The 21,043-nt window shown below is 32.0% G+C and overlaps 1 protein-coding gene across 1 annotated transcript in view; it reads right to left on the bottom strand.

The window, feature by feature from the left end:
• Positions 1-21,043, bottom strand: part of LOC105334009 (cilia- and flagella-associated protein 251) — a 78,126-nt gene that overhangs the window by 11,547 nt on the left and 45,536 nt on the right. The window contains exons 14-21 of the mRNA XM_034482472.2: positions 19,818-19,988; positions 15,305-15,531; positions 8,068-8,209; positions 7,836-7,927; positions 7,488-7,616; positions 4,820-4,925; positions 4,451-4,541; positions 4,186-4,320 (exon numbers count right to left, since the gene is read on the bottom strand). Of these exons, the coding sequence (XP_034338363.1) occupies positions 4,186-4,320; positions 4,451-4,541; positions 4,820-4,925; positions 7,488-7,616; positions 7,836-7,927; positions 8,068-8,209; positions 15,305-15,531; positions 19,818-19,988 (1,093 nt within the window). The remainder of the gene's footprint in view (positions 1-4,185; positions 4,321-4,450; positions 4,542-4,819; positions 4,926-7,487; positions 7,617-7,835; positions 7,928-8,067; positions 8,210-15,304; positions 15,532-19,817; positions 19,989-21,043) is intronic.

Raw genomic sequence — 21,043 nt, 5'->3', positions numbered from 1 at the left:
AATTCACGAATTCAAATTTGTGCAAAGTTCATTTCCAAAATATCCTCAGCATCAAACGGTCACTGTTGATATTCCGCCGACCGGAAGAATGAAAATACAGATGTTCTACCTGATTTTACTTCACAGTAATTCGCAAATCCTTATATCCGTTATGATAGCAAACCGTCGCATTGCGTGTCCGTTGTTTACTTGCCTTGACTGACTGTCTATTATGACGTAACCTTGTTTTGGAGTCGCGAAGAGTTATTTACGTCATCGTTTACGAATCAACAAATCAGAGGCGATTATTTGAAATAGAGGGAATGTTCTCTAGATATTATTCCTAGCCGGTCAATATCAAAAAAATATTGACCCGTCAATATTTTTCGGACGAGCTTATATTGCAATTATTGACTATTCGTCTATATAGAGTTATATAGTGAGAATATACTACTGAATATAACAATATATTTTATATTATTGTATTGATTAACATTGTATCTTACAGTACCATATGAAATGAACATTATCAAACTACTTTTAACATATGATATATGATATTGTGTCAAAACAGTATCCAAGATCATTAACTGTAATTTTCATACTTTATAATAAAGGTGGACTCATAAAGGTGATGCCTTGTATCGGTGAGCTTTGTAATCTGTTATTACCTATGTTTTTCACTTAGGAGTGGTTTCTTTTTATGATTATTTATGATAAATTTCGTTGAATTTGACTCAGCAGTACTTGAGAAGAAGATTTTAAAAAATGCACCCCTCTTTTCTACAGTTTTGAGGTTTTCTCCGCTTTGAATAAAGATCCGTCTTTCATTTCTGCAATTTATATTTGCTTTGTGCCAAATTTGTTTGAAATTGGCCAAGCGGTTTTAGAGAAGAAGTTCAAAATGTAAAAAGTTAACGGACGGACGGACGGACGACGGACAAAATGTGATCAGAATAGCTCACTTGGGCTTTCAGCTCAGTTGAGATAAAAAAAAAAAATTGAAATTTGTTATTTTTTAATAATCTTCTTCTCAACAAGCATTCTGAGAGTATTGCATAAGCAATACACGTTCCCTACCGGTTTGTGGAAATTATGAAAACAATGCACTGTTTTGCAGAATATCGAACCAGAACATTAAAAAATTGGAATATAAAAACTTAATTTTTCGAAAATATGTCAACCAGACGCTACAAAAGTGTAAACTTGATCTGTAGTTTGACATGGCTGTTCAGCAAATTTCATATTATTCCTCAAACTCATAAAGAAAAAAAGTGTGGAAAAATGAAGTGGGGCAGACAGACGGACGGACAGACAGATGGACAGACCGACGGACTGACGGACGCAGAGGAAAGCTATAGTCCCTTCCAGTGAAAACCGGTAGGGGACTAAAAACCGTTGGGCCAGATAAGCTGAAACTTGTGTGGAAGCATCCGCAGTTATTATATTCAGGTTTGTTCAAATCATGACCCCAGGGGTAGGGTGGGGCCACAATGGGGGGTCGAATTTTTACATAGGAATATATAGAATAAATCTTTTAAAATTCTTCTTTCAAAAACTTTTTGGACAGACGAGCTAAAACTTGTGTTCAAGCTTTTTCAGGTAGAGTATATTCAAGTTTGTTCAAATCCTGATCCCCTGGGGTAGGATGGGGCCACAATGAAGGGGGGATGGAATTTTTACATAGAAATATATTGAGTAAATCCTTAAAAATCTTCTTATCAGAAACCGATTGGCCAGAAAAGTTGTTACCTATATGGAAGAATCCTCGGTCAGGGTAGATTTAAGTTTGTTTAAATCATGACCCCAGGGGTATAGTGGGACCACAATGGGGGGTCGAATTTTTACACTGGAATATATAGAGAGAAAAATCATTAAAACTCTTCTCAAAAACCAATCAGCCAGAAAAGCTGAAATTGGTTTGAAAGCATCCTTGGTTAGAGAAGATTCAAGTTTGATAAAATCATGATCCATTTCCAGGGGTAGGGTGGGGCCAAAGTAAGAGGTGAAATTTTCACATGGTAAACTCAGGTCACCTATTTCTATCTGTTTTCGTTCCTCGTCGTGCGTTAGGAATCACATCATTCACCTGAGCAACTAGAAAACTGACCAGTCAGAAAGGGGGCCGCTATGACAATTAATATAGAGAAGTGAAAAAAACTTTGAATTCCATCCTCTTTATATTAACATTGAATCTTCTTTAAAATTTCAAGATAATTCCTGAATGTCCAAAAACTCTAAATAGTAACCTTGTATCTGCATAAAACAGGGATAACCTCATGTCTTATAAAAAAACTAAATGTAAAAACGTGTATTTAAGAAAGATTTAAACAGGTGTTTTATAAAATGCAAGCCTTCAGTGAATGCAAATACATTGTATCACCCAGGGTTTACCTCAACTTCAAAACAAACATCAGTTGCAGACAAAAGTGTTCATTAATCTTCATATGACATATAGAGATAAGCCTCTAAATTTTCTGCAGCAGGCAAGATAATTAATCCCAGGGGATTAATTGTTCTGCTCTCTCATCCTTTTCTTCTAAATTTACAATAAGATTATTTTTTTCAGAAATGACAGAATGGGGTTATTATCTGATTACCTGTTAAAATTAACAGCATTAAGGCAGAAAAAAATAAAATAAATAATTAAAAAATAAAATAGTGAAAAAGGATATTTTAATATATATCTTGATTTTAGAATTCAATAAAATTATCATAAATCATTGTGTACAGTATATTTTAACCAAAATAAAGTATGAATGTTATATTTTAAATCCATATTTCAAAGAATGTACACAATACTACACATCATTCAAAATTGACCTTAATTTCAAAACAAAGTTCATTTGAAGACACAGGCAGTGCAGTAATTAATCTCAATGAGACAGATAAAGATAAAGCTTAGGATTTTCTTCCTGTGGAAGGTTAATTAATCCCAAAGGACAAATATTGCACAGCCTTCCAAGTATACAATGGTAACATTCTCAGCAGTTATCTCTCTTTGCCCATTCATTCTTATGCATAGTTAAGGAATCTACCCCACCACCCCAGCTCCAAACCAGAAGACATAGAGAACCAAACTCAGCATCAAAAAATATGTATTTCTGCCTACTGAACTACCATTCCAAATTTGAACTTGATTGGGCTACTATAAAAAAAGTTATTAGAAAAAAACAGAAAATTTGTGGACGGAAGAGTGACAGGCGGACAGACAGAAGGACGGATGGACAGAGTGATTACTATAGGGCACCCGCAAATCCTTGCGGGGCCCTAATAATAGCCATAATTCTGATCAAATCGGCATCACATTATCAAAATCAAAATATCTTGACAACAGAGTACAGTAAATCTTGCTCAAAAAAAATTTTAAAACATATTTTTCTCATAAATACCAAGCCCCTTTTGTTGTTTTTTTTTATCATTGTCCACGTATTTTTCTGGTAAATACCAAGCCTCTTTTGTTGTTTTAGTATTTGTAAGAAGATTTTTCTCTATTCCTATATAGACCCTCCCCCAGCTTTGTGGCCCCAGTTTTCTTAAGAGAATCCTGGTTTGATCAAACTTTAATCTGCAAAACCTGTGCTTTCACACAAATTACTGGTTTTTTTAACTGAATGTTTTTCCAGAAGATTTTAAAAGATTTTTTTTTATTATAATCTTCCTATGTAAAAAGTTGACCCCCCCCCCCCTCCTCAATGTGGCCCTCTCATACCCCGGGGATCAATATTTAAACAAACTTAAATCTACACTATATGAGGATGCTTCAACACAAGATTAAGCTTTTCTGGCTAATTGGTTTTTTAAAGATTTTCTCTATATCTTCCCATGTAATTGTGGCCCAACCTTACCACCGGGGATCATGATTTGAACAAAATAGCAGAGGATGCTTCCACACAAGTTACAGGCTTTCAGGCCAATTAATTTTTGAAAAGAGGAAATTGTTCAATGTATATACCTATGTAAGATTTCGACCCCCCCCCCCCCCCCCCCCCCATTGTGCCTAAGCAATCACATGAGGCTGTTGAACATGCCCATTTCAGGCTATGTGCCATATTATTAATTTGCAATATGAAAATAAGATTTGATTGATAATTTTATCAGAGACAATGACACAAAATGTAAATTTGAAAATAACAAATACTTATTAATCCCATCCTGTTAAGTACATGTATTAAAAATGATTTACTGAAGTTCATTCCTTTCTACCTTTGGTCTGCAGTAGATCTAGAAGGTAGCCTCTCTCAATGGAGTTCCCTTGTGCTGAAGGTACGCCAAGAGTTTTGAAAGCATGTACAAGTTTCTGGGGATCTAATCCAAAAGCTGGTCTATGATTTATGTACACTGTAAACACATGATAGTACATGTAATATGCATCTTAGGAAACAATTGAAATATGCTGGTAAACACAAATTATCAGTATAAGTTAATGTATTATAGACATTTAGTAGCTAAGAAGCAGTTCATAGCTTACATTTGATGAAATCCCCAAGATCAATATCTTCCACATATTTTCCTGTCTCAACATAGCGACTAAATTTCACTTCATTTAACATATCCTCGATCTAGGAAAAGTATATTGATTTTTAAAATATACAACAGTTTGTACATGCAAGTCTAGGTCATACACTCATGTACATGCTAAATGATGATTTAAGATAGTCTTAATTTTTATCATTAAAACCATGCATTAATATCAGATGTTATAGTACATATACTTTCTGAGTTCTTTTTTTTTGGTTATATACTAAAGGATTGATTAGGAAAATTATCAATAATAAATTTGTGGTTCTTGGAATAGCTTTGAAATAGCAATGTTCAGTTTTGTCGATCTGTTACTGACCTCTTGTTCTGAAGGATAGAAGCCCATTGCTCTCATGACAAAGGGGACCTCTGTAAGGGGGATCTTTACAGACAACTCCCTTTTATCCATAGCATTGACTCCTTGGCTGTAGTGCATACATAAAAGGACAGCTAATTATTGCATTTTGTATCATCACCATGTAATTCCAGTATCTTTCGTGTACTGGTATTAGCCATGTAACTCCAAAACATGTATATATCAAGTACTAGCCATCGAAAAGATACAATTTCGAATAAAGCCTTTCAGATTAAATAATATTTAGAGATATTGTTGGTCCCATTTAAGGACAGATTCTCCACTAAATTGCTTTATTCATGAACTAAAATATAAAAAAAAACTTCTCCCGTTTTCATTGTTTTGTATGTGTTTTAAAATCTATACTTCTAAATTAAGACTTTTTGCCATTAAACTACGAAATGCCTGCACCAGTGTAACTGCTAATCCATCTGATGTTTCGACACATGTGAGATGATGTCCGTAAGGTATAATTGAATTATACCTGATAAGTAATTGTTGTGAAATTAATAAAAAAAAAAAACTTACTTTCATTTTTTGATAAACTAGCCCGAAATAACAAAAATGAGAGTAAGGTGGTAGGTACGCATGGTTTAGATGGAGCATATGTCAAGGGGAAATTGATAATCTGGAAAATGGGCAGTTGTTTAATACTTTTTCATATAAACCAAAAGTTTTTGCCATTATAAGGAATATATTGTATCATTATTAATAACGATTTTAACTATTTAATTTTAAAAGCTTTTTAAATTAATTAGTCATGCAAGTAAATTAATGAAGTTACCATATAGTGCATTAATGTAAATGAAATTCAAAATTATTGATATGATTTTAGTGTTTTGGCTATTTTAAAATTGTTAGTGATATTGAATTCTCCGTTTTACATAGTATGCTTATTATGATTATATTTTTGGAGTTTATCCAAGTTTAACAAGCTCATCAAATCATAGTATTATGGGATCAATTTTCTGATATGGAGTTGAATGTACCAAAGGAGAAAAAGATAAAAATTTGACAAAATTAATTGCATCTGTAAAGACTCTGAATAGAGACATATTCAAGGTTTTAGCCACAGCATTGCTTGGCAATTTTTATTTTCTAAAAAAGGAGGGGTTATTATCACTCAGTTTTTTTTCTTTAAAACAATTAATTTCAAATATCATCAGATACAGAAATTTGTTAATGTATTATATATGTATTTACAGCAAAGTTCTGACAATTTTGATTTTTTTTCTTTGTTCACTGAATTTGTTGTTACAATTCTATAATTTTTTTATTTGTGACGCAAACCTTTATTATTCAATTATTTGTCCCACTTGAAATTAGCCTAGCGGGGGTATTAGTCCCATTAGGACATTTCTATTTGTGGGGTTTTTTTTAAAAAGTTTTTATTCCAAAAATTTTATACATGTTTGGAACATAAATAAAAATTATAGTAAAATGTTTCTTTATTCTAGTTATAAAGAGTATGTTAAGAAAGCAATTTTTAAAAAATCAGACACAGTATATACAAAAAATGAACAAAAAAATAGTTCTTGCCCAGGAAAGATAACTCAGTACATTGTCTATTCGAAAACACTAGGAGCTAGGTATTATCAATCATGTAATAATAAATTTTCTGACATGTCACCACAGACTGCTGCTATAATACATTTACTTTGAGAAGATTTATGCATAGAGATTATTTTTTGCTATTTACTGTATACAGGGTTATTTTTGCCCCGTGTTATTTTCGCCCTTTTCAACTTGCGAATGGTTTTGCCCCATCTTGAATTCGCCCATACAAAGTTGTGAATAAGGAAAGATAGTTTGCGACATAGGTATTCGCTCAGTCTTAAATTTGCTCGCTGGCAATGAGGGCGAAAGGGGCGAAAATAAAACAGGGCGAATATTTCCCTGTATACAGTAGTATTTCAAAATCATATTACTCCAGGTACTGTAATTCATTACTGCATGAAACATATAGCATATTTGTTTGTGGTTGAGTGTACATCTAATTATTGCATTTGATTCAGATGATTCAATTTTAAAAGGAAGATTGACAATAATCAATGTACGTATATAATCTGACTGAAAGTATCCGTCATCCTGTAAGAATTTATCTTGTGATTTCAAGTTTAATACCATACTTTGAATGGTCTTAACACAAAATCTATCTGCACTGTACTACATAACATAATACATACATACAACTTGATACAAGCTAACAATTTCAGGTACAAGATATGAAATCTCACACTTTAAAAATTTTAAAATTATCTCTACATTAGGATTATTTTTAATCTTTAATTACAGCTGATATGTTTACATTTAGAATGTGGCATAGTTTTGAACAAGATGCAGATTAGTGGAGAATTTGCCTAAAAAGGAATGCAACACCAATAATTTGTTATAAAGATTTTTAAAGTAACATTTCTGAAACATAATTTCTTTGTTCAAAGAAGGATAGTTACTCTTAACTATTTTATGTGATTTTTGGTTTTGTTTTGGTTTTTGGTTGTCTGTTGGGGCTTTTTTTGGGAAGTGATGAAAATATCTGGTTTTGTTGCAAGTAAGACAGAGTTTAAAATGTGTTGTGAATGTGCATGATATTATCATCTGATAAATCATCCCCAAATATGTCAATAATAACCTCCGGATCTGAGCATAGTAGAAGTAATCTTCCAGTTCTGCAAACAGTTCTCCCTCTCTTCCACCATCTAGCAGACCATAGAATGGAATTAAATCCTCTCCGCCAAGCTTTGATTGGGCCTCTAATGCACTAATCAGAACAACATATCACATAGATAATCTTTATAACTTCATAAAATCCTAATTAGATATTTGTTAAAGGAATCAAAGGGAAGAGATATTGAAATTGCTTTTATATATCTCAAAACTTTTAGATTAAAAAATTATATATATATATATATATATATATATATATATATATATATATATATATATATATATAAAAAATCAGAAAACAGCATTTGTATACCTGGTGTTGATTTCCCACATGTGAACAGATGCATCAGTGCCACCTGCAGAAAACAGATACTTCCCATCATAGCTGCAAACAAGGTTTGATACCTACAAAAGAACAACTAACTTATTTATACATCAAACATATTTACTTACAGTTATTCCCCTGTGCTATACATACATGTATTAATGATTAAATTTTCGAACACTGCAAACTGGCTTTTGGTGGAATGTAAGCTAGTACATACCCCAGCTGGATGACCAATAAGAGCCATGGCGTCATGTGGGTTTCCACAGAGAGGAAGAATGTGAAGTCCAATCTTATCATCCGTGATGTAGGCCAAGTATCGCTTTTCTTTGATGGGGTCCTTTGTAGGAACCACAGCAATTCTATGCAAAATGGAAAGAAAGATATAATGTTTTAAATGCATGTATAAGGGCAAAATTTAAATAGAATCCATATATAAAGATAAGAAAAAACATAGGTAATCACAGATTACTAAGCTCACCGAGACGAGGCATCGCCTTTATGAGGCATCACCTTTATGAGATCACCTTTATCATATTATATGAAAATCATGCTTTATGATCTTGCATATTCATGGATACTGTTTTGACACAATATTGTATATCATCTGTTAAAAAATTGTATGATAATCATATGTTCATTTCATACAGTATTATAAGATACAATGTTTATCAATACAATAATATAAAATACAATATTGCATCCTATCATATTTACAATATTTATCATATAATACAATAAAATACTGTAATAAACAATGATGAGATATGATATTGTAACATATGATATGACATTGTATTGTGTTATGAATAATTGTATTTTATCACATAATACAATACCTTAATACTTAATAAATATAGTATTATATAATACAATACCATATCACATAATACATCATAATATTGTAACATATGATATCATATTGAATAATTTATGATATTGTATTGTATGATGATGCATCATATTTGATACATAATATGATATTGTATCATATGATATAATATAATTTGATACAACATTGTACCATATTAATTGATACAATATCATGTGATATAGTAAAATATTATATAATACTATTACTTATTAGGTTAGTTACTGAATCACTACGGAAATATATTCGGTTGATCAATCTCATAGATGGCGAGGCGAAGCCGAACCGTCTATATGAGATTGATCAACCATATATATTTCCATAGTGAGTCAGTAACTAACCTAATAAGTGTTTAGTTTTCCCGAGGACTGTCAAGCGACATATTTATTCACATATAGCGATGATCTACGCAATGTACAAGATGCCTAACACCTCGTCCAATTTAACTCATTTAAACTCTTCAAAATGTTCAATCTCACCTTTCAAATACTCTTTAAAAATCTTTGCTTCGACCTATGTTCACTTACAATGTTTTGTTGCTATTCAATTTTAAAAGTTTTCTCCCTTTCCTCTGCAGAGATTTGAGCAAATTTCGACGCTGCTATTTTGTTCTGCTCCAGACAAAACAATGTGACGTCAATATTCTAAGGGCAACTACTCTAATTTTAAAGAATTACAAAGGGAAACTACTCCAAATACTTTAAGAACTTACAGCATGCGGCTTATGCATTAAATACTATGAAATGTCGAAATGAGTAAGGGAAGCGTCGGCCAATGACGGCCATATTGCCTCATATTATTTCTAACCGAACAAATATAGAGATATATGAGGCAATCACGTGCTATGTCTAAACCAATGAAAGTGTGATATTTCAGTTCAAGGGAAAACAAAATATTATATTTTACAAACTGTATCATGTGACACAGTAATATATATTACAATATCATATAATACAATTTCATGTGATATAATCATATATAACATATCAATATTATATAATACAATTTCATGTGATATAATACTATATTATAGAAACCAATATCATATTATACAATATCGTAAGATACAATATTATATAATTTACATTATCATATCATACGATACAATATTCCATTTTACAAAATCATATGTAACAGTATCATGTGATAATATAATAAATGAATAATATAATATCATATTATATAATATTGTATCATAATATAATATATTAAACCTAACAATATCATGATACAATATCATATCATAAAATATCAAAAAAATTGATACAATATCATATCGTATCATATAATTTTTTCCATTATAACATATGATATTATATTGTATCATATTAAACAATAGTGTATCATATCATACAATATTTTATCATAGGAGTCATGTTATATCATTTAACAACAAACACATCTATCAAGCAGGTTTGAGTGAGATAGGAGATTTTTTTATCATCCTTGATAATGGAGATCAGGCTCTGCATCTGAAGCTACATCTGCATTTCATTTCTAATATAGTTAAATCAACTATGCAAGCTATTATCTATCAAACATGTGACCTATTTCAAAAAAACTAAACCTCATCCAGCATCCGAAACCTATGGCTCAGATTCAGCATTCAAGCCTGTCAGGTGCATCAGTATCATTAACGCATCATCCATGCAAGTTTGGTGAAGTAAGGACTAGTAATAACTAAGATATCATCTTCAGAAGGCACCTGTTTCAAAAAATTAAACCAGCTAATAAAACCTTAACCTCCTCCAGCATCCGAAACCTATGGCTCAGATTCAGCATCCATGCCTGTCAGGTGCATCAGTATAATAAGACACACCATCCATTCAAGTTTAGTGAAGTTAGGACTAGTAATAACTAAGATATATTTTTAGCATCCTTGATAATGGAGATCAAGCTCTGCATCTGAAACTTCCTCTGCGATTCATTCATATTATAGTTTAATCAGCTATGCAAGTTTGAAATAGTACTATTATCTATAAAACATGTGACCTGTTCCAAAAAACTTAACCTACCTTAACCTCAACTTCAGTATCTGAAACCTATGGCTCAGATTCAGCATTCAAGCCTGTCTTGAGCATCAGTATCATAAGACGCACCATCCATGCAAGTTTGGTGAAGGTAAAACCAGTAGTAACTAAGATATAATCATCAGAGGGCACCTGCAACAAAAACTTTAACCAGCTCTAAAAACCTTAACCTCCTCCAGCATCCGATACCCATAGCTCAGATTCAGCATTCAAGTGGCTGGTGCATCAGTATCATAAGACGCACCATCCATGCAAGTTTGGTGAAGTTAAGACCAGTAGTAGCCAAGATATAATCATCAGAGGGCACCTGCAACAAAAACTTTAACTAGCTCGAAAAACCTTAAGCTCCTCCAGCATTTGATACCCATAGCTCAGATTCAGCATTCAAGCCTGTCTGGTGCATCAGTATCATAAGACACACCATCCATGCAAGTTTGGTGAAGTTAGGACCAGCAGTTACTTAGATATTGCTATCAAAAGGCACCTGCAACAAAAACTTTAACCTGCTCCAAAAACATTAACCTCCTCCAGCATCTGAAATTTAGGACCCACATTCAGCATCCAAGTCTTTCAAGTCCATAAGTAGGTCCAGATGCATCATCCATGCAAGTTTGGTGAAGATACGACAAGTAATAACTTAGATACAGGACCTGCAACAAAAACTTTAACCAGGTCCGGACGCCGAAGCCGACGCCGAGGGTATAGCAAAAAAAACAATCACAACAACCAATTAAAAACTGGTCACCCCCTAACTACCTATTTAATATGGGCATTATTCAAGGTAGACCCAGTGTTTTAGAAATTTGTGTCAAACCAAACTTTTTTAAAAATTGAACAGTTAAGGTCCCTCACTACACCTTGAAATAGTGTTTCAAATCAGCAAAAAATTACTTGATTATGATAGAAAGCATGATGGATAAGAAGTATGTATGTCAAATGGGCGAAAAAATGTGCAATTTTAGATAAAAAATGATATTTTCAAAAATTTTATTCAGTAAACATGAAAAAAAAAACCAGGTGGATTTGAACTCATGACCTGCGGTTCACAAGCCTGATACTTTAACCACTGAGCTATGATGATATACATCTGAATCGATTGATACAATCAGTTTAACAAAACATTTAAATCGCCATCTTGTGACGTAGTGTCTTAAAAAGTATAAGTCTTGGTGTAGTGAATTACCTTAAAACAACTTTAAAACTTACTAAAGAAGCCAAACTATTTGTACCTTTACATTTTTGTTTTCCTACAGTGGCCTTCAGCTCACATTAAGGTCCAAAAATTCAACACACAAAAGTTTAAAAAGAGACAGTACAGAGCATCTTATAAAAAAAACGATTTTAAATAATTTTTCGATCAGCTAGGGTTCGGTATTTTTCAGAGACATAAATAATAAGTTATTTATGTCTCTAATTTTTTGTACTACTCATGAAAGTATAAACTTTCAGAAAATTATAAATTTCTCCATGAATTAAATCCAATTATTTCATTAAACTAATAGTTACGTAAAACCCATACATATAAACTTCGCAACGTGTTACAGGGTTCAGCCTTCTATACTATTATGCATGCGTATTTACTGTAAACAAAACACATGCTTCTCTCGGACATGCTTGTTAATAAAAATATGTCTTTTCTATTTCTCCCAGGTAATAATTGTTGGAAGTTTTTTAAATAACCACAAGTATTATTTTGTAAACATGTATTTTGCGTGTTTCTCATAGGAGTTGCTACAACCTAAATTCATTTTTGTAAGTGAGGCCCCCTGAAGGGTTATTTGACATATTTATGTATGTTCATTTTAAAATGAACCGAAATTGGTAAACCATAAATAAATTACTGAGAAAGTGATGACCTTAGTCGAATGAAGATATTGTAGTTCTCAGCACGTGTCAATTACTGTCAATCAAAATCCACATGGTACAAATAAATGATATAAGATTATTCTGGTTTGTACGACCCTAAAATTTCCGGAAGCTCATAATTAAGTTTTTTTTTTTTGTTTTTTTTTATTGTTTATTTACATTTGTTCTTAATACAATAGCAAAAGTACTTACTACATAATTTTTCAACATAGATGTATAGGATCTTTAAATATAAGTAGATATGCACAATATTAAATATAAGTAGATATACACAATATTCGACATAAGTCTTATAAGTAAAAAAAAAAAAGATATTTGAAAAAAAATTAAGTTAATTAGGTATGTGAAAGGGATTTTTATGTATTTCAACTATTACAAACAACGTTATTTCTTACTTTCTAATGATAAAAAAGGTAAATCTGATGTTATTCACACGTGATTTCAGCTGTACTGTCTCTTTAACACAATGAAGCAGAATCTCATAATTTATTAAATTATGCACCAAAATACCTTATATTTGATTATGATCTAAGAAAAAAAATGATAGTTCGTTTAATGAAAAAGTCTTATTGATTTTCTACAGAAAATATACAAAAAATATTACATTTATTCTTCACATCACCTTCCAAAAATTCACAAATTTTAATGCTTTTGGAAATTTCTCAAAATTTAGATAGTTTACATACTATTCTTATGAAACATTTATTAAGAGTTATATATTTAGTTAACAACAAAACATAGTTTATCTAAATTGACCAGCTAGTTTTTGTTTAATAGTCTCTTGAACATCTACACCCCCATATTGTTTGACTACATTTACAAGTTGTTTTTTTTTTGTTTTTTGGGGGGTTTTTTTTGGCAAACATTGGTAAAAATGAAAACGTACCAAATAGACATAACGAACAGCCACTTACAGGATATACTCATTCAAACTGTAAAATGATTATGAAAATTTGGATCCTAGCTGGCAAAACCGTAGAAACAAGTTCTATAGTACCCCCTACCCCTCTTTTCGTGTTTTGGCATACTTATTTATTCCTCTACTTTTGACAAATATGTTTGTACTGATGCCACTGAACAAATACAAGTCATCATAAATTATCATTGATGTGTTCAAAACTATAAATTTATCAAGCTGTGTATAAAAAAGAACCGGACACGAAAGCCACTGGGACTACTGTAATGGATCAATAAAGAATCATTTTTTTTAAATGATTGTACAAAAATGAGATCCATATCGGTCTTCAGTTATTTTATATGAATTTTTTTTGTATATTTTGAATAAAAACCAGAAACATCATTTAAGCAACAGGATGATGAATGGCAAAATATTTGGTAACAATTTTTCGCAATACAATTGTCTATAAATACATACTGAACATACATTTTGAAAAAAAATATTTATGAAAATCAAGAATTGTAGATATTTTTTTAAGCCTATGGATAACAAATAAAGTGTCACTCATATTAAACTATATATCGGTATACAATATTATTTCAAAAAGAAATTGAAATGAAAAAGTGAAATTCACAAAAAATTGGAAAATCTAAAAAGAATGAAAATTTTATTATAAAATTAAAAACTTGATCAAACCATCTTTGGCATGTGTTTCTTGATAATTATATTACACATCAATTGAGATCAAGTTTTAAGCTCTTAAGGTATCTCACTCCTCATGTTTTGATTTCCTTGCGCAGATGATAATTATATTTAAAATGAATATGATTTTATTTATTTAATCATAACAAAATAACGAATAATGATTATTATTTCATAATTATCCAACATTCATAAAGAAATTTCATTTGAATTCAAGAAACAAAACATGTTTTCGGGGGAACTATTTTTTCGTGCAGAAGGTTATTTTAGACGAAAATTACAGAAACAAGCAATTTTATTAATTTTCAATGTACTTTTCTTTTTATCATACTTTATTCATTATTCACATTTTAAACGTGATAGGTTTGTAACGTATTCTATAGGTTCTGTGTGACATGTACAAAAGTAAATCTTGAGAGAGTGATAGATGTTTATCATAAAATTGTGCAAATATATAGAAATTTTTTGAAGCCAAATGTTGTGGGAATTTTACCTTTGACGCCATTTATCTTAAATTTGACATCACTGACCCCCATGTTTTATTATGTCAAAATGATACTGAATACATATCTAGGCAAACTGGATTAACCTTATGAAATTCTTGATATTCAAAAAAAAATTTATTTCAAATCAAATTGTAACCATTATAAAAATTGTCCATTTTAAGTGCAAAAAGGTCACAAAAATACTGACAACAAATCTTAATCAGGCTGAAATTGCATTTTAGATGCAAAAAGGTCAAATTAAATTGGCCATAACTCAGAGAGGTGAACACTAACCACCCATTTTCTTTGTATATTTTGTTTTGTCTACAGATTTCACTGATATACTTTTCAAGAAATTCTTGATACAAGAACATTGAGGAGTGGGATACCTTAAATTCTCTGTTTGCAGCCATAACAAGTTTTCCCATTTCACTAAAAAAAAAAATTCAAAAAAAATCTTTAAAATAATTGGTCCCCGTTTTGTAAAATCTTTTTTCAAAAAAGATTCTTCATCCATCCATCAAATAAAATTTGGGTGTGTGGAGGAACCTTTAAAAAAAGTATCTTCAATTTTATCAATAAAAGAAAAAGAAGAAACAACATACTTCTTGATAGGAGATCCGTATGTTGGTCCTAGGAGTGTTTTCCTGCACATTTTAGTGGTTGCATTGTATAGTTTGAACTTGAACTGGTCATTGGCTGTGACAATGAAGTGTTCCTTCGTGATTGGGGGGTACCATGTCAGACATTGCGGAACTGCACTCTGTTCAATTCGGTCAGAGCTAGTGATCCGTAAGTTGTCTTTTGAGCTGTTTTCTAAATCATATTCCACCTATAGAAAGAAAAGAAGTCATGATGAAGTGAGAATGTCAGAGGTTTTAGCTTTTGCAAGTGATTAGATCTAAAGATCAGAGAGGGAGCTACATTCTTGCACTAGTTGAAACTAGTGCTGTCCTATTGGGACTAATATAATATCTCTGCAAATATATTTTCAAATAGGGCAAATGTGAATTATCCTAATTGAAGTTACTTAAACAAGGGCACTTACAGTTAAGCAGAACATCTCTTCACAACACGAAATATTATGGGTGAAAATGCATTATCTAGGCAATTTAAAAACATTCATTTCTTAAACATTGTGTATCAGATTAACAACAAGAGGCCCATAGGCTTTGATATTCACCTGTGTACTGGCCATAGCCCTAATTAATTTAGAATGACATGTCAGACAAAGTCAAATGTTTGCATTTTAAACTTCCTTTTGAAGTCTAAATCCTCATCTGAGACTCTACTGTTAACCTGCTTTCATTATTTGATGTGTGTGCGCACGTGCATGCGTGGGGAGGGGGGAGGTTTGTCCTTGAGTCAGAGGAAAGTCGGATTATCTATACCTTAGCTCTAGGGACAGAAGGACAAAACGTACGCTCAACTAGGACCTAGGGTCACCCGAAAATAGTTCTACAAAATGAGTGTATTAATGATCACTTATAGAGCTCTTTTACAAGTGAAGATAAAAATGTAAATCTACGTTCTTTTTAACACACAAAAGAAGACCATGCAGAGGTCACCTTACATCCTAAATCAATGTTGTAATCAATTTGTTAATCAATAAGGAAACAAAAGTCCCCTAACAGCTGCCTAGTGTCATTTTACAATATGGAGATTCATCAGAAGTGATCCACTGTAGGGAGACCAGGGGTCACAATAGGTGGAATATATCAATGAAGGAGACCATCAATGTTAATCCATTTGAAGATAAGAGGTCTTTTGTCATTTCCCACTGCAGAGTAAACTGCTTATTTTAACAGTGGATAGGCAGTTTTTAGGCAGAAAATTATGAGTTAAACAGTTCCAAACAGTAAAGATTTTAGTGGCCGCAGTTTTTCTAAGGACTTTTCCTAGCAGTCTTTGCAGTAAAAGCAGTTATAGCTTATTACACACCTCAAAGGAGACTTACATCATTCTAGAATTCATTTTCAACAGAGTTACAAATTTGGGTCACTGGTCGCTGCCAGATTAACTGACCACTCAGAATCAACATAAGAGAATACAGGAAGTTTGGTTGCAAATTTTGAATGCATCAGTGGCATGAGGGGCAGTTAGAAGTGCATGTGATATTCGCCACAGAAAATATTGTGTTTGCATGGGGCAAACTCAAGAAAATTTGTGAAATTTAGTATGTTCTATGGATATAACACATTGCTCTTAAAGGGGCATGGTCACGATTTTGGTCAAATTCTATTTTTATGTTTTTTGTATTTACAATGCTTTAGAAATGCATTTCTAATGATCAAATAAAATTTGAGAGTCATTCATAGAGTTATAAGCAAGATACGGGGCTCACAGTTCTCTGTCATGTAAACAAGGCTTGTACCTGTTTTTGTTCACATAGGTTCAATATACCAGTAAAAAATCTTTTTCCAGCTTATTTGTTTATCTTTTTATTAATTTCAAGCATGGATAAGCAATTCCTAGCATTTAACACATTTGTTTTTGGTTTTAAACTGGAATTTTTACTTCAACGTTCAAAATGTAAACAAACGCTTTGTTTACATAGCGAAGAATTCAAGCTCTGTAACTCGCTTATTACTCTAAAAATGACACTCAAGTTTCGGTTGCCTATTAAAAATGCCTTTCTGAAGCATTGTTAATATTAAACTACAAAAATAATTTTTGACCAAAATTGTGACCATGCCCCTTTAAAGGGGCATGGTCACGATTTTGGTCAAATTCTATTTTTCTGTTTTTATTTTTAACAATGCTTTAGGGATGCATTTCTAATGAATAAATGAAATTTGTGAGTCAGTCATAGAGTTATAAGCAAGATATAGATGTCACCATTCTTTGTCATGTAAACAAGGCTTTTGCCCAATTTTTGCTTACATATAAAGTTCAATATTACAGAAAAAAATGTTTTTGAAGCTAATTTGTCTACCTTCCTCTTCATTTTAAGCATAAACTAGAGGTACTGTGGGCAAGCTCACAATTGATACCCCCCGGTAGAAAAAAAATCATAACGCGTGTATTTTTCCTATTATAGAAAATATTGGATGAATCTATTTCACTGTCAATTTTCTATAAATAACAACTGCTCTATTTTTTAAAACTGTTAAGGCTAATAGGAGTAAACAAACCAATTTCTATCCTTTAATTCCCTTTTATTTTAAGTTAACTGTAAATGCATGAGGACATTTTTAATTACATCCTTCCGTTAACAACCATGACTCGAATCAAACGAAATCCACATGTCAAGCAGCCATTTATTATTGAAACATTTTGAATTATTGGTATACTGAGCCCGATTTTTTCCGAAAAATTTTTTCCACACATTTTTTTTCCAAACAAAAAATTTCATCGTGGCAGGCCATTTTCAGAGAGATGGGGATGAGAATCTAAAAATAATTTTATGTGGCCTGAGAAAAGCAAACTTTGAGTCAAATTTTAGCTTCTAATATTTCCATTAATACAAGACATGACACAGAATTTAGCATTTTTGAAACAATGACCTTGAACTTCCTAAATTGACCTTGGGTCAAGGTCATGACACACCCTTTGGTCAAAAGCAATATTTGTGTGAAGTAAGAACATTCAATGCTTCTCAATAAGGAAGCTATGGACCGGACACGAATTTTGCACTTTTTCTGCCAGTGACCTTGACCTTGCCCAAATGACCTTGGGTCAAGGTCATGACCCACCCTTAGGTCACACTCTTTGTGTGAAGTAAGAACTTCCAATGTTTCTCCATAAGAAAGATTTGGACCGGACACGATTGCACAGCCAGACGGACAGACGGACGGACAAAGTGATTCCTATATACCCCCCCCCCCAAAAAACTTTGTTTGCGGGGGGTATAATAAACAGTTCCTAGTAATATAATTATATTGGTAAATATAAACAGTTCCTAGTATTTAACACATCCATTTTAGGTCTAAAACTGGAATCTCAACTTCAACATTCAAAATGTTAATGAAACTATAATAAACAGTTCCTAGTATTTAACACATTCATTTTAGGTCTAAAACTGGAATCTTAACTTCAACATTCAATATGTTAATGAAAGCTTTGTTTACATAGCAAAGAATTGTAGGCTCTGTAACTCGCTTTTAACTCAAATCATTTTAAATGAAGTTTAGGGGGGTATATTGGTTTCATTCTGTCCGTCTGTCTGTCTGTCCGTCTGTCCTTCTATCCATGTCCGTCCGTGTATGATTAACAACTCTTAACTATAGTTAACGAATGTAAATTATAGTTTACAGATGTGAATCTATATTTATCAGCAAAATCTATCGTTAACGTTATTTGCAGACAGATAAACTTAGATTCTCATTCGTTTACAATAGTTTACAACCGTTAAATATAGTTTTACAGATTAAAACTATAGTTAACGAATCGTTAACTACAGTTTGAGGTTTGTAAACTATAGTTAACAGTCGATAAACCTAATTTATCAAATGTGAAACTATGTTTAGCTCATTTTTGTGAATTTGGCGTGCCATACCCGCATGTCCAGAAATATCTGTGTGCGCGTGTGTGTGTGTGTGCGTGTATATATAAATTTTTTTTTTTCTTTTCATATAAAATGCACTAAAGAGTTGACACATGTGGTAGAATAAGACAGACACAAGGGCTTTGAAAAAATTTGGGACTTTAAGAGGAAATTCTTCAAAAAGACTTGATCAATTAATTCAATAAAGTAATGGCGTAAAAGACATTAACATTACGACAGGACTAATTAACCTAATTTGGTGCACTGTATTTTAATTAGATGTTTTGAGCATGTCTTCGAGTATGTCCTTGGGTCAGCTTCATAGCTTATTCATGAAGTTGCTATTTTTGTACTTGTTAGAGTATGAGTATGAAAAAGTTTTATAACCTCAAAACTCTGAGTATGAGTAATATTTGGAGAACAGTAAACAATTTCAAGTATGAGATCATACTCAAATAAGGTTTGTAACTTCAGGAACAGGTGTAATTGAATGGCTTATATACCTGCTATACTGATATTGGAGATGGGAAGACTTAAATGGCGTATCCCTATTTCTGAGTCCTGATTGGCTATGTCAATTTTAAATATGCATAACCCTGTCATTTATCATGATTTTTTTTATCAAATCTCACCAAAACTCTATCCTTTCCAAGAGACAGGAGGCGAGGCTGGTTGGAGTCCAAGTGAATTCCAAAAATAATGTCCTGAATGTCTTTGTAGTGGGCCCGGTATCTTCCAAGGTAGCCATAAGGCTCATCATTCAGATGTTGTTTCTTAAATACACTGATTGTGTATTCTCCATCCTGTACATGTATAGGGGAGAATATTTCAAATTCATTTTTCCATAACATTACGTGAATGACATTTTTTAATAAAATTCAGAAATACTTTACTGCAAAATATTGACACCCCCATCCCTCCCCCCTTTTAAGTTAGTTCAAAACAGATAGAATAAAATTTCATATGTACAATTTTTCTGAAATTTTAACATTTTGTTAATTGGAATAAAATCTATAAATATGTTAAAATTTGAAAAAATTCTAACCTGACAAACCTGTTAAATAAAATATTATAGTTAGAATTTGCTATGAGAAAAAGTTTCTTTTTAAGATATTATTATACATTTATTGCATGAATGTTCGGGAAATATGAAGATTTATTCCCCCAAGAAAGTCATATTTCCGAAGGACTTTGCCTGATGGAAAAAAGATTTTTCTAAGGAAATAAATCTTACATTTCCCGAACATTCATGCAATAAAAGTTTTATTGTACCAAACAACATATGACTATTAATACAAAATATGTCGAATTCTTAAATAATTTTCGACTTGTCAAAAGCAATAACGTCGTGATTGTTTGTTTTTTGTTTTCGTTATTGTCTCTTTTTTCTTTCATAAATTCAAATCAAATGTAGTCAAATTGATTTTGTGGCATAAAGAGAATTTAAATGACTATTAAATAATTTTGATTTAATCATATTTTTCAACATCATATGCTCATATTGGCTTTTTTATACCTTAAGAATGAATAAACCAGAGATTTCCGAATAGGTGAGACATGATTTTTATTTCCCGAGAGACAAGATGTTTTGTTCACACTGTCACGTGACTCTCTAGACCAATCAGATGACATGTACGTTATATAGAATAATCATATTGAGGAATGCTGGACAACTCGCCCCCAAGACATCTCGCCCCCAAGACAACTCGCCACAAGCTCAAGACAACTCGCCCCAAAATTAAGACAACTCGCCCTCAGTCAAGACAACTCGCCCCAATGAAAAAGATAAATTCTATACATAATTAATTGACATATGGTGTTGATTTTTCAATGATTTTCAAAAATATTAACATTAAGT

This window comes from Magallana gigas, chromosome 3 (genome assembly GCF_963853765.1).
Source record: "Magallana gigas chromosome 3, xbMagGiga1.1, whole genome shotgun sequence".
In the NCBI taxonomy this organism is placed as follows: domain Eukaryota; kingdom Metazoa; phylum Mollusca; class Bivalvia; order Ostreida; family Ostreidae; genus Magallana; species Magallana gigas.
Note: the sequence above shows the minus strand (reverse complement) of the source record. Positions and strands in the feature narration are given on the sequence as shown.